At 38.5% G+C, this 13,123-nt stretch overlaps 1 protein-coding gene across 1 annotated transcript; it reads left to right on the forward strand.

Moving 5' to 3' along the window:
* LOC146164592 (uncharacterized) lies at positions 1 to 12,535 on the forward strand. The gene is made up of 18 exons (XM_083380762.1): positions 1 to 4; positions 586 to 697; positions 2,390 to 2,760; positions 3,063 to 3,203; positions 3,516 to 3,619; positions 3,743 to 3,837; positions 3,900 to 3,963; positions 4,040 to 4,142; positions 4,695 to 4,834; positions 4,963 to 5,081; positions 7,228 to 7,332; positions 7,437 to 7,522; positions 8,422 to 8,582; positions 9,010 to 9,129; positions 9,565 to 9,723; positions 10,124 to 10,250; positions 10,599 to 11,354; positions 11,886 to 12,535. Exons 1-18 carry the CDS (start codon positions 1 to 3, stop codon positions 12,533 to 12,535), a joined length of 3,417 nt encoding a protein of 1,138 aa, XP_083236888.1.
* The last annotated feature ends 588 nt before the right edge of the window (positions 12,536 to 13,123 follow it).

Below are 13,123 nucleotides of genomic sequence, written 5' to 3' on the forward strand. Positions count from 1 at the left end.
ATGCGTAAATACTCACAAACGCGCAAGCACTGTTATTGGATTTCATCAAGAAAACACAGTTCAGGAAAACCCTTTCAAAAACATTTGATATTTTTGTCGTTTTAACTGTGCAAGACGGTGGCTCAAAAACCATTTTATTCACCCTAGATGTTTTAGAACCGCGATATATGATAGTCAAATAGATTTGCGGACCAAAATTTGTTGACACATTGTTGCGAACCAATAGTAAGATATGCCGCAGATATTTTTAGTCTTGTTTAAACGTTAAAAGAGAAGTTTGCGGAGCACTGATTTAGGACATGTCAAAGAAAAAAAGCTAAACTGTCAACGATGTTGGTTAGCGACCAATTTCGGCTGCTTGTACTGGTCAAGTCCACGTTTTTATTGCCGCTACAACATTTGCGTATATTCGTTTCAAAACGTGAAGCGCGATGGTTGTTTTGCAAAAAGACTTGCAGTTTATTTTATGTGTATCGTGTTTAATTTTGTGGTGCGACGCATCCGAAGGTAAAAAATATATTAGTCTTTTTTAAATATATTCGCACATTTAGTGTACGGTACGAGATATAAACAACTTTTTTTTAGATTTTGCCAACTTCGCAAGACTAAATGGCTCATGTCTTACCGCCTATTATTTGGTTGCAATTCGAATCAATCAATCGCTATATCAGTGTTACAAGTTTTGTGAAACAGAGAGGTAATTATTGCAGAGAGCCTACCTGGTATTAATGACGTATTTCAGTGCTTTTCAATCGGGTGTATCGTACACCCCAGGGTGTACCATAATTATTTAAGGGTGTACCACTTTGATGGGGTGTACAGGGGTGTACCAGATAACGCATGACAATACGCCGATGAATAGATATCTGATAGCAGTTGCGTTACTTTGCCGCCTCTCGCTGACCATTGTGAGGTAATAGTCACATTATGTTATCGTGCGACCAGTTTGTCCTGTTGTTTTGACGTGACTTTGTGGCTATATTCGACATAAACGATGTTAAAGTAAGCGTCCGCAGTTTTTGCTGTACACATTTAAGGTTTGACAGCACAAAATAGTAACTTAAGGATATCTGAATTAAAAGTTTGTAACACACTAGTTAAGAGCAAAATATGGTTGCAACGATGCACTGAAGCAATTTCGAAAGCCTGCAACAGAATGTTTTTTGGTTCGGGTCAAAAACTAAATTGCACCACGGGCCGGCTACATATTTTGGTTCCGCAGGCTGCATTTGGAAGAGTAACTTTGGCTACTTAACCAGTGAACTTATTGAACTACGATCATATTTGGTTCAAAAGGTAGAGTTTAAACAGTTTAAAAACTATAGGGATTTTTGGGTATCACTTCTCAACATACATACCGAAATCTCAGTGAAAAGGCGATTTCCGTCCTTGTTCGCATGCCCACGACATACCTTTGCGAGCAAAGATGTTCTGCTCTTGTTGAAATTAAAACCAAATAAGAAATTCTATTAAGGATGTTTATACGCTTATAGCACAACTAACTGAAAAAAATCAGCAACAATCATCGCATTAGGCTTTGCAGCCCTGTTTATATTTATTCCGATTAGGATTACTACAGATTAGGTGTATTGCGTGGACTGGGGTGTGTAAGTTTTGAGTAAACGTAAAAAGGGTGTACCATTCCGAAAAAGGTTGACAAGCACTGATGTATTTGACTCACTAGAGTAGGAAGGTTTGTTGTCTTGTTTATAATTTCTATGAAATTTTTATGAGAATTTCGTTACCGTAAAAGTTTAATGTAACTTGGCGCTGGTGGAACAAATGGTTTGTTATAATAAACACGGTACCGGTACCACAATTTAATGTCACCATTCCGATTTAAATCCTCGTTTACTAGTTTTCGTAACACCTTTTGTGGCAGCTTGTCACCTTAACACTTCCCAACTAGATAATTCTGTAGTTGGCTAATTTAGAAAATTTGAGCAAAATATGCCTAATTAAATTTTAATCTTGTTTAAGAATGACTTGTGTGGTTTAACTGTACGGTAGTTCTAATTTACTTCGGGTCTTACGAAAAAATGTTATTTTGTCCAGGGGAAATTTGTGTGATTTCGTCTAAACAAAGCATTTTAATTAATACTCTTTAGTGGGAACGAAGTATAAGTATATTTTACAGTCTAAATACCATCAATCTATGCTAAAAAATACCAATATTACCACTAGAATATTTGCCATTCCCCTTCTTTTGAAATGTAATTCAAAAAAAGTTCCCTTCCACGTCTCCATGTCTGGCCACATTACCAATAGGAAGATTACTCTTAGTAGACCTCGTTAGATACATGTTAAACGGAAAGTTTCAATTTTAGTGCATATAGTCATCAGAAGAAGGAGGACACTGCCCTAAAAATCGACATCTTTTTTTACACAGGTGCGCTTCGTTTACGCACGATCATCTTCAAAACGTGTGTTTCGTGTCGGACAGAAATTCAAACACGGCAAGGCAGGAATTTGTGGACTGTTCCCGGTCAGTCCACAGCCGCGATACTTCCTACTTCGAGCGTCTACCTCCTTACTCGTCCGAAAGTGCTCCTTGTCGATTTCCGTTTCTTTGGAACAACACATTACATCACGAATGCGCGCGAAACGCAAGCTCATCATTGGTTTGTTCGGTAGGCAAATTCGGAGAAAATACTTTGTATGCGGATTGCCCTTCGTGTTTTACGCCGACTATGCCGAAGCGTTACCGTGGTTTAGTGAATTCGACGGTTAGCGGGAAAAGCTGTTTAAACTGGAAGTACTGTGAGTATATATCTTTTACTTTTAACTGTAATTTCGCAAGTCATCGAATTTTTTGTATTTTATGTATTTTCTTCTATTTTGGATGGTAAGTTACTTCAAACGAAATACTTTGAATATCACCTCAAAATAGACGACACGGAAACTTTCAAAATCCTTGCAAATATTTAATAGCACGCAAGTTCTATCAGCGGACTTAAAGGGAAAGCCGTCTTTCTCGCAATTAGCTTGAAAAATATATTTAGCGTTTATCTACATAGAAAAATAAATAGAACACTAATTGTTTTACCTATATTAATTTGCAGCTGCATACAACTGGCGCGAACCAAAGTTGGGTCTCGGCGACCACAACTTTTGTCGCAGTCCAGACAATGATGAAAACGGGGTCTGGTGTTACACCGGCGTCCAAAGTTATGAATATTGCAACGTCAGGCGATGCAAACAAGGTTTGCCAATATGCATGTCTGAAGACAAATATAAGAGGGGAACGGAAAACGGAGTTTTAATAATTTGAAAAGAAACTGACGTAGTTTATTAAAGCTGCCAAACTGCGTCGTCAAAAAGGACCAATACTGCCTTTTTATCGACATACGTTACAAACATAGAGAGCAATGTACAATATTTCAGCATTGTTAATGGTTGGGTAAAATGATTAAAAATTGGGGTTTTGCTTTTTTTTGATAAATCACAGTCAAGGTAGAAAAGTAAAAGGTACTGGTAGCATACACTTTGTGTGACAATCGGAACTTGCATTTTAGAAAGCTTCGCTTCCCAATTGGATAGCTGTGGAACAAACCATCTCCAAAAGCACAGAAAGATAATCGGGGGACGAGGCACAGAATGGAAAACTATACCTTGGCAGGTTATGGACATAAAACCATGTTTACGGACAATCGGACGTACATCCATTCGTTAATCTTACGTCAAAAGATAATTTTTTTGAAAGCAATGCGTTTGCTATTTTATGTTTTATTACTAATTTCAGGTTGCTTTGGTGCACAAACGAAGTAAAATCGTCGATTGCGGGGGATCTATAGTATCTTCACGCTACGTGGTAACGGCTGCACATTGCTTCAAAAAGTATAACTGATCAAATACAGCATAATACAAAATACTTTTATTATCAACTTTATGCTTCATAGATCAGCATTTTCGCAATACTTGGTGAAGGCTCCGTACAACGATATCGCTGAACAGGTATTTAAGGCGTTGTTAAGCGAAAGGCTTCATTTTTAGATGCCTAACATAAACATGAAAGTTTCAATTTAATGCAATTATTTAGGAACTTTTAATAGAGGATGTGATTTTTCACCCGTTGTATAGAAAACGTTTCTTGGATAATGACATTGCCCTCATTAAATTGGCAGAAGACATAAAAATGGTGAGTCTTTTATTCAATAAAGTTGCAGTATGCCGACCGAAGTTTTTATGCAGTTTCTCTATGGCAGGTTGGCTCATATGCCCATCTGGCTTGCTTGCCTTCATCTCCTTATCAATTTTCTACTACACATAAGTGTATTGTATCGGGATTTCAACGAAACTATTTAGGTAACTCTGTAGTTTTTTAATAATCTTCAAATAAAACTTTGGAGCATAATGGTTGGAGGTTGTAGTAAGACGTAATAAGAATATCAAAGCCTATACAGAAGTAGGTATCATTTTGAACGTTTCGAATAACTCTTTATTTTATGTTATGTTGAAAATGAATAAAGAGTTATTCGAAACGTTCAAAATGATACCTACTTCTGTATGGGCTTCGATATTCTTATTACGTTCAAATAAAACATTTTAAAGAAATAAAAAATAATAATATCTTGTATTAATTTTTTTTACCGAATTATTAATTCGGCAATATGATGTACTACATGTTAAAAAAACTAAACATTATATAGGTCTAACGATAAGCAACGTTCTTTATTAAGACATGTTTTGTAAAGGAGACAGCACAAGACTGGAATATGCTGAAGTTCCGTTGCTTTCGTTTAACGAATGCAAGAAAGATACTCTCCTGGGAACGAAACTTACCAGAAACATGCAATGCGCCGGTTATTACAACAAGCCTATCGACAGTTGCAAGGTAAATTCAATCGAATTCTATAAGCCATTTTTTAGCAACTTTAACAACGAACACACCATAATAAGTATTCGAAATTGCGTAACATTCCAAAAAAGGAAGAAACTACACAAAAAAATATTTGATTAAAGGGAGATTCAGGAAGCCCCCTTGTGTGTCTTGATTCTGAGAATAAATTTTATTTGTGGGGAATTGTAAGTTGGGGCGATGACTGTGGAAAAAGGCCAGGAATATATACCAAGGTCGTCAGGTTAGATTTCATATAATAAAAAAAAAACTTGTTTAAACATTATAAAATTTGACGATTAATTATAGCTTGGTATTCTACTCAGATACAATAATTGGATTAGATGTGTGATCTCTGGAGAAATTTCAATGTGTAAATAAAGCTATTTTATCCTGTGTAATCTTTTTCGATCCATATCGGAGAATTACCTAATAAAGTTAGGTTTGGAAATTTTACAAAGTTCTATCAAAATTGTTATGTTGGCCTTACCTCCAACCAATATATTTTCAAGCCATTTCTTGGCATGGGTTAACGTTTTATAGACTACCCATGTGATTTAACATTACAACAGTGAAACGGGTTTCATTTGCGCGAAGTATGCGCTGTATCGTAGTGGTGACGCTCTTGTTATGATTAATCCATGGTGAACTGTACCTTGTATCCATGTTTGTAAAATCCGGATGTGACGTTTCTTTACGACGCGTACGAATAAATCACCGAGCTTCGGATCGTGGATTGTTTATTCATTTATCTCAAATCAATAGGCAGGGAAGTAATTATGGTCAGCTGAAACAAAAAAACACTGAAAAAAGAAATCTGAAAAAGATTTAAGAAAGTACGAAAGCTGTTATTGAGGCAACAAGGATGTTTACAAGTTTTAAAACTACAGTTGCCTTCCTGGTGGTATTTGTCGCCTTCTCGGAATATATGCTGGTCGGCGGACTGATATCGCTTCAACGGTGGTACGTTATTCGGATTATCAATTAATTTTTATCTATCTTCTCTAGCTACGCTTGTGTGTTGTAAATGAAAATTGAACCTTTCCCATTGCTTGAAATGTATTCCAGAAAATATTTATAGAAGTGGGCTATACCACTGGCTTCCAACCGTAAGCCTCTTTAATTTTAGTGTATTACACATAAACCATTTATAATCTTATTTAAATGGGCAAAATCATTTCATGGTGAATTGTTTCAAAATTCGGCAAGGATGTCTGAATAACGTCCAAAATAATGATGCACGATTTAAGTTTAATCCTCCAATTTCGTCATTACGACGTTTTGATCCTAATAAAAATAATATGCGCTTATGATGTACCAAGATAAATTTGAGTACACGTAAATTTCCTCCAAAATCTAAATCTAAACTAATCTATCAAGATTAACGCATCTTTCAGGAGACTAATTTTTATTTATTTTTATTTAAGTTATAGTTAAGTGGGGAAAACGTCTTTTGTGATGTTATCGAGTGTTACAAAAGGGGTCTGCAAGGATGGTGAAACAAACGGCATAAACACCAATGTTTGGCTGGCGCGTGCTTTTGTTCCGTCTATAGTACTGACCACTGACCAGTGTAGAGTTTATTTCGTGCTTTTAACTTGAGGTTTTCTTTAGCAAAATATAAGCGGCAATCCCACCAACTGATCTAGGGGTCGGGAACTAATAGTTTGTGAGCCATATATGTCTCTTTTTGTGGCGCTATATTGCTCTTTTGATGAAAAAATCTTGCTCGCAGATAAATATATGCTATTATTTCACAGCATGATCTGAATACAATTGAAAGCGGCCACGACCGCTTTCCTTACTTTATATTTTCTTCTTTATTACAAATAGTAGCAAATTTTCGGCGTTTCGCGCGAATCTCTTTATATCCAAAATACCCTATTCTATCAACGGAACTCTCTAATCAAAGTTGTGCAAACTTAAAAAGGTTGCCGACCTCTGCGGCCTGAACCATTGGACTATATTTTTTGGGGGACCGAAACGGTCCCCCAAATTTCTCCAGCGGTTTCCAAAATTTTGGACTTGCAAATTTTTGGTATTTAAATGAAACACTTGCGGTCTCTTAAAACTAATTAGCGGTCACCCAAACCAAACCTTAAAAAAAACCCTGGGCACGCGTGCCAGGGGTTGCCGACCCCTGGACTGTAGCATATTCGTTAAAATATATATTTGTCTGTAGAATAATAATTTAATATAAATTTCTAGTTTTGATCAAACTAATCGTTTTACTAAACTATGAATTTTAATCAATATGCAACAAGCATTATAAATGTTTTTTTAAATTACTGCATACCCCATTACCGAAGTAAGGTCATCGAAATTCACATTCTGTCATTATTTTCTACCTTTTTTCCACAGCACTTTATTTTTTTGATGTTTTTGCGCAGGTGCAATGTTAGTTCTTCCACATCAAGTGGTACTTTGATGCAATACAACGACAGTCGCTCGTCGTGCGTGAGCTGCAATAATTCAACGAAATTATTTACAGACAGGTAAACATTTCAGTTCAAAAATATCCTAAAAATAGCAGAACTTAAGAGTAAAGGACAGCGACCCCTTACCAAAAAAGTAGGTACATTAACGACTGTTCTTTTAGGGCTTCTCCGTCCAATGAGAAATGTTGCTCCGGAGGATTTCAGCAGGTTTGTTCCGAGTGTGTGAACCCTTTTTCGTGCAAAAACGGTAAGACCAAAACTTGATACAACATAAACCTAAATCATATTATCGTTTATTATATTTTGACTGTGGTCGTAAAGGTTTACGAATAAAAAATTAAATAAGAAAAATCGAGATGTTGTTAGAATACCGAAGCCCATACAGAAAGAGGTAGCATTTTAAACGTTTCAAATATATCTTTATTTTGTTTCATTTTCAACATTAAAATGATACCCACTTCTGTATTAGCTTTGGTATTCTTACTAGGCTACGTCTAACAACCACCTCAAACCATTATGCTTCTTTTAAAAATTAAGATCTTACAAAGCGATAGTGCTCTATCACAGTAAGTTTTTAATTTGTTTGAGGCATATTAAACAGGATATTCTTGTTTGTCTTTGATCAATTTGTGAGCTAACTATACAAATGGACCTTCTATGCACCAAAAACTAAAATCACTTTTGTATTAAACAGATGTTTTGGCGTCATGTAATGTTTTCAAAGTTCATCGCCTAAGACGAAAGGTTTTTTTGCGCGAAATGCCATCGGAATGCTGCAAAATATTTTAATACATTTAAAAGTTATAGCATTAGCAATTACACATTAAGTGTCAGCAATTCAGGCCATCATGCTTGTTGTACAAACCAATATATGTTTTATTTTTATTTTCTTAGCTGAAACGCTTCTAATATATGTCTACAAATTATGTCATTGTAATTTACTATATTATTACAATGCAACGTATTGTTGTTCTCATCATTTGAGTCCTCTCCCTTTTACGTTGTCAGAATCTGCGTAGAAACTTGCCTCTACTTAAAAAAATATTATCCAACACTCAAACTCAATTGAATGACCTCGCTCACCACGATATATACGAACTAAAAAGGTATTTGCAACCTGGCCATTGACATTTTTTATATTTTTAGGCAATCAATACTGCACTGAACAATCGTGCAACAGCGTGAACGACTGTGGAGATGGCACCGACGAGATTTACAACGTTTCGTGTAAAGTTAGCAAAGATTGTGAACTCGATCAGTTTTCATGCAACGGAACCGACTTTCCGCAATGTTTTTTAATGAGCAAAGTAAGACAACTCAAATATTTTAACAACGTTACAACTAACAAGCTGAACTATTTGATAAGATTTCGTTAGGCAACGAACCGTTTTGGCTTGTTGACACATTTGATATGGGCTAATGCTTCACCCAGTTGCCAGTGGTAAAACATTTATTTGATGAACGAGAATGTAATCAAGCTTCAAAGTACAGGGATGATACTTGCATTTTATTTCGATTTCGATGGAAATTATTTTAAACAAACCTACTACGAAGTGCGATCCTAATTTCATCTTTGTTGTTTGTCCAGAATAAATGACTTTTTACTATTTAGAATACCACGGTGTCGCGCTTCAATTATTTGTCTTTTAATAGAAAGACAGAATGTTTGACAAATGAATAGAATACCTTAAAATGGCGAAAGTTCTGCAAAAATGCTCTTTCTATTCTCGGCAGTTTTGTGACGGTCAAAAGGATTGCTTCGATGGTTTGGATGAAACCGGTTGTTCGTATTACCTTGGCAAGTGCACAGGATTTCTCTGCACTAATCTACCGCAGTGTATCGACAAGTCTATGGTTTGTTTAGTGATTTCGTACGAGTATGTAAAGTCGTTGTTGCATATTTTTTTGTGAAATGTAGCATTAAACGGTCGCGGAAAGTTTGACTGCATCGTACGTGTCACTTTGAAATAACAAAACCAGACATAAAACTTAACTGGATTTGAATAATTATTACATTAAATTTTAACAAACGTCTAATGTTATATGCTTAAAAGTAATTAAATTGAACATTGGATAGGCCTACTTTACTGAGTTAACTGAAAATGGTCATGTTCAAACGATCGTCTTTAAAAATGTTGGATAATTCTATATCTCAAACGTATTAACAGAGTATGAAATATAACAAAGCATCGTTCGGATCTACAACGAAATGTTGCCGCCAGAGTTATATTCCAAAAAAGCACATTATGGAGATATCCTGACTCAACAACAAGAGATTTTTGCCTTTAGATTTGCGACGGAAAAAAGGATTGTCTGGATGGCACAGACGAATTGAACTGCCTTCCCACGCTGCAAACTTTTGCTTGCAGCATTTCGCCCGCAGTAACAGTTGATATGTCGAAGGTTTGCGACGGAATAGAAGATTGCGCAAGTGGTGGCTTGGATGAGGTAAAGCAACTCATATAGACAACAAATGTAAGTCTTTCGTAAAGCGGTTAATTAAAGATGACAACTGGAGGATAACTGTCACAATACCTTTACTTCAGCTGGATGAATCTACCTGCAGGGCGAATTGCCCCCAGGATAATAATTCTTGCAGAGCCAAAAGGTGGTTTTGCCTTAACTTCCTGCAACAAAACGTTCTTATTTTGCTCAAAACAAGAAAAGTGTTGCATTTATCCATTTTAATTCAAAAAATGGCATACTATACTAAAAAAGGGCTTTAAACTTTATTTTTCAATATTGCTATATGCTTTCGCAGCGCTCAGGCCACAAAGAAAACAATCAAAAAATTGCCCTGCATCCAATCTTTGTAGCTACATCATTCCCATATTTGTCATATTAACAGGCAAACTGCTATTTTTGGACTCCATGGGGCGCTTGGACTACTTGTGATTGCCTGAAACAGGAAAATACTGCCATTACAAGAACAAGAAAGTGCGTCACTTTTCGAACAGTGTCCGGCGATCACACAGGTAAGCAATTAGAATATACCTAATAAAAATGAATTTTCGGCCATTATACTAGTCGCGAGTTTCGGCCAATGGCTTGTCCTGAACAACGTTGTTTTGCGATATTTTACATTATTTTTGTTGGTTGCCGTAATTTTCTAATTCTAAATATAATTGTCTAATTCTAAAATAAATATTTTAAGTGTCCACTTCAATCAATTATTCACGAACGTGAATCATAAAACTTATTACAAGGCAAATAGATCTTTTTTCGCTTTTTGAATTGTTTAAAGCTGAATGTATTTTGACATATGACTACATCAAAGGCAAACAAACCACGTCTAACACACTTATAAATCATAATTTATACAGCCGGAAAGTGCACAGGCGAAGTGTTGGAAACAAACTCGTGCAGTTGCCCGCCAACAACGACGCCCAGCGACTTATTGACCCTTATCGTGGTAATCGCTCTGGTGTCGGTCATCGTTGTGGTGGGAGCGTCATGCGTCACCTACCTGTGCTGCGCGAGCAGAAAGAAACAAACGAAAACACCGGTCAATCCCGGAGGGTCTCTTACCACAAACCACCAGCAGCAGCCCATAGCTAACCCACCACTGCCTCCAACTCCAAATGGAGTACCAGGAGCCGGTGCGCTTCCGCCGGGCAAGAACCTTACAATCCGCTATGCGCCTTCGCAAAAATCGCCGGCCCAGTCGTACCAGAGCCGCCAGTCGTCGGTGCTTGCGGTGACGCCGGCACGGAGCATCCGCGCGCCGCATTCCAGCACGTCGACCATCCCGCCGCCTTTGCCGTCGCGCCGCGAGTCGCTCACCGACGTCGGCTACTCGACCATAAAGGAAGCGCGCGACGAAAAGATCGACCCGTACGCCGAGACGCGCCATGTCGCGATCCCTGGCGGCGAATGGCGCGGCCTGCGGCACCCTGGCAAGTTCGGGTCCACCAACTCGCTGCTGATGCTGCAGCGGCACGACTCCGGATTTCCGCCACGCGAGCTCGGCCCGGCACCGAACGCGCCACTGTCCAAGCGCTCTAGGAGCATGGAGCTGCTGGAGAGCGACGGCTACCTGGTCCCCACCAGGTCACAGAGGATCAACAACACCAGGAAAGGTGCGTTGATCAAAAATTTAAACTAGGCTCCTGACCGCAGTGGTTCTCAACCTTGTATGGCTTGCGGCACCCCCCAGAAATAACAAATAGATTGCGGCGCTCATACAAGATTTTTCTGTAGGTAAATCACTAGAATGTCACAATAAAGGGAACTGGAACAACACACATCAACTGTGCACAGCGAAGAAAGTTATAAATGGATATATTACACTCTAATCTTACACATAAACATGTAAGAGTTAAGCAAAAATAAGATTCTGATTCTCAAATGTCTCTCGGCACCCTTGAGCATTAGAAATGGCACCCCGGTTGAGAACCACTGCTCTTGACTTTATATTAGGTAACTTTGTTTGAAAAATGAGTCATTAACGTCTTAAAGTACATTTTTAAAATAAGCAACCTTTATACTTTTATCATGAAATATGTAGGCTACACCTTTAATTTAAATCATATTACCCAACCAGAACATTAAGTTCTGTATGCCGTATATAGAAACACCACTGAACCACGAACGACTTTGTTTGTAAGCAGGAAACTACACTGAAATGACGTCCCCGGAGAAGTATTCCAAGCTCAGGACGTCGCCAGGCGGCAATAAGGGCAAAGGCTACACTCAGGTCGTGAAAAAGCCGAACAACAACGCAAAGGCCAAAACGGCGGCGACAAGCCGTGCCGTGCAAAAATCGATCAGTTTCAGCTACCACAGCGGCCACGACGCGGCGGCCAAAGTGGAGAGACGCAACTCGACCGCGCGCTCCGAGACATACGCCTTCATGCGGAGGCGCCTTGAGGAAGAAAATGAGGAGGGAGACGAAATGATGGTGTCTCGTCGTGACGCACGCGACACCCTGATGAACAGCATCGGCATGTTGCAGCCCCCTGCGAGCAATCCGGTTGACGTGCCCGTCCGCTCGCCGCCGCATTTCAAGCCGCCTTCGCTAAGCTCCAGCCGGAACGTGACGCCGGAAAAACGCGCGCCCCAGCAGGAGGAGGCTTACTCTACTGCCGAGAAACACGACGTGGAAGCTGGCGGCGGCGGCGGCGTCCAGGACGCATACGACCACCTTTTTAACGTGGCTCAGAGGCAGCCCGAGAAGGTGGCTGGCAAAGGCAGTGGCGTCGTGATGTCGAAGAAGGAGGTAGCGCCCAACGGGGCCTTGGAAGATATTGACCTTACGTGAACTAAGAAGCGTGTCATTCGCGCTCCAAGACTGTCACAACGTGGTTTGACTTTGGTAAAGAAGTTGCTAAATACCAAAGCTACATGAAATGTACATTTTCGTTTTAAACCGAAGAAAGTCTTGAGACCTGAAGCGAAATCTTTTCTTTTAAGTGGGTCTTGTAATAAAAAAATATTAAACTTTATTCAATTAAATTAGCCATGTAAGAATTATTTTACATATGTTGTTAAACGCGCAGAAACAGCTTCAGGTAAGCATGCAATCGGTGTCTTTTTCTATATGCGCGTACTGTTTTATACGACTTCTTCAACTCTCACACAATATGACATCAGTTTGGTGGTATAACCCTTTGCGCCAATCATTGTGATGGCAGATCAAGTAACAATATACTTAAATCGGGGGTTCTTAAACTGCTCTCCATGAACTAGTTTTAGAGGGTCGTTGAAGTAGATTTAATAAGTAATCAATTTTTCAAAAAAAAAAAAATTTAATTAAAAACAAAACGAGTTTTTACTGACTGTATTTAGACTACATTTCATTTTCACATTTTTTTGACCGAAATCAACACATTTATGAAGTCTGTTTGTA

This window comes from Ascidiella aspersa, chromosome 2, assembly GCF_963924565.1.
Source record: "Ascidiella aspersa chromosome 2, kaAscAspe10.2, whole genome shotgun sequence".
NCBI classification, from domain to species: domain Eukaryota; kingdom Metazoa; phylum Chordata; class Ascidiacea; order Phlebobranchia; family Ascidiidae; genus Ascidiella; species Ascidiella aspersa.

Bases quoted from the DNA above. Each gene is read 5' to 3' on its own strand.
- LOC146164592 (XM_083380762.1), top strand. The intron at 3,964-4,039 runs GCGTTGTTAAGC...GCAATTATTTAG, and splicing joins TCGCTGAACAGGTATTTAAG to GAACTTTTAATAGAGGATGT. The intron at 8,583-9,009 runs GTAAGACAACTC...TATTCTCGGCAG, and splicing joins AATGTTTTTTAATGAGCAAA to TTTTGTGACGGTCAAAAGGA.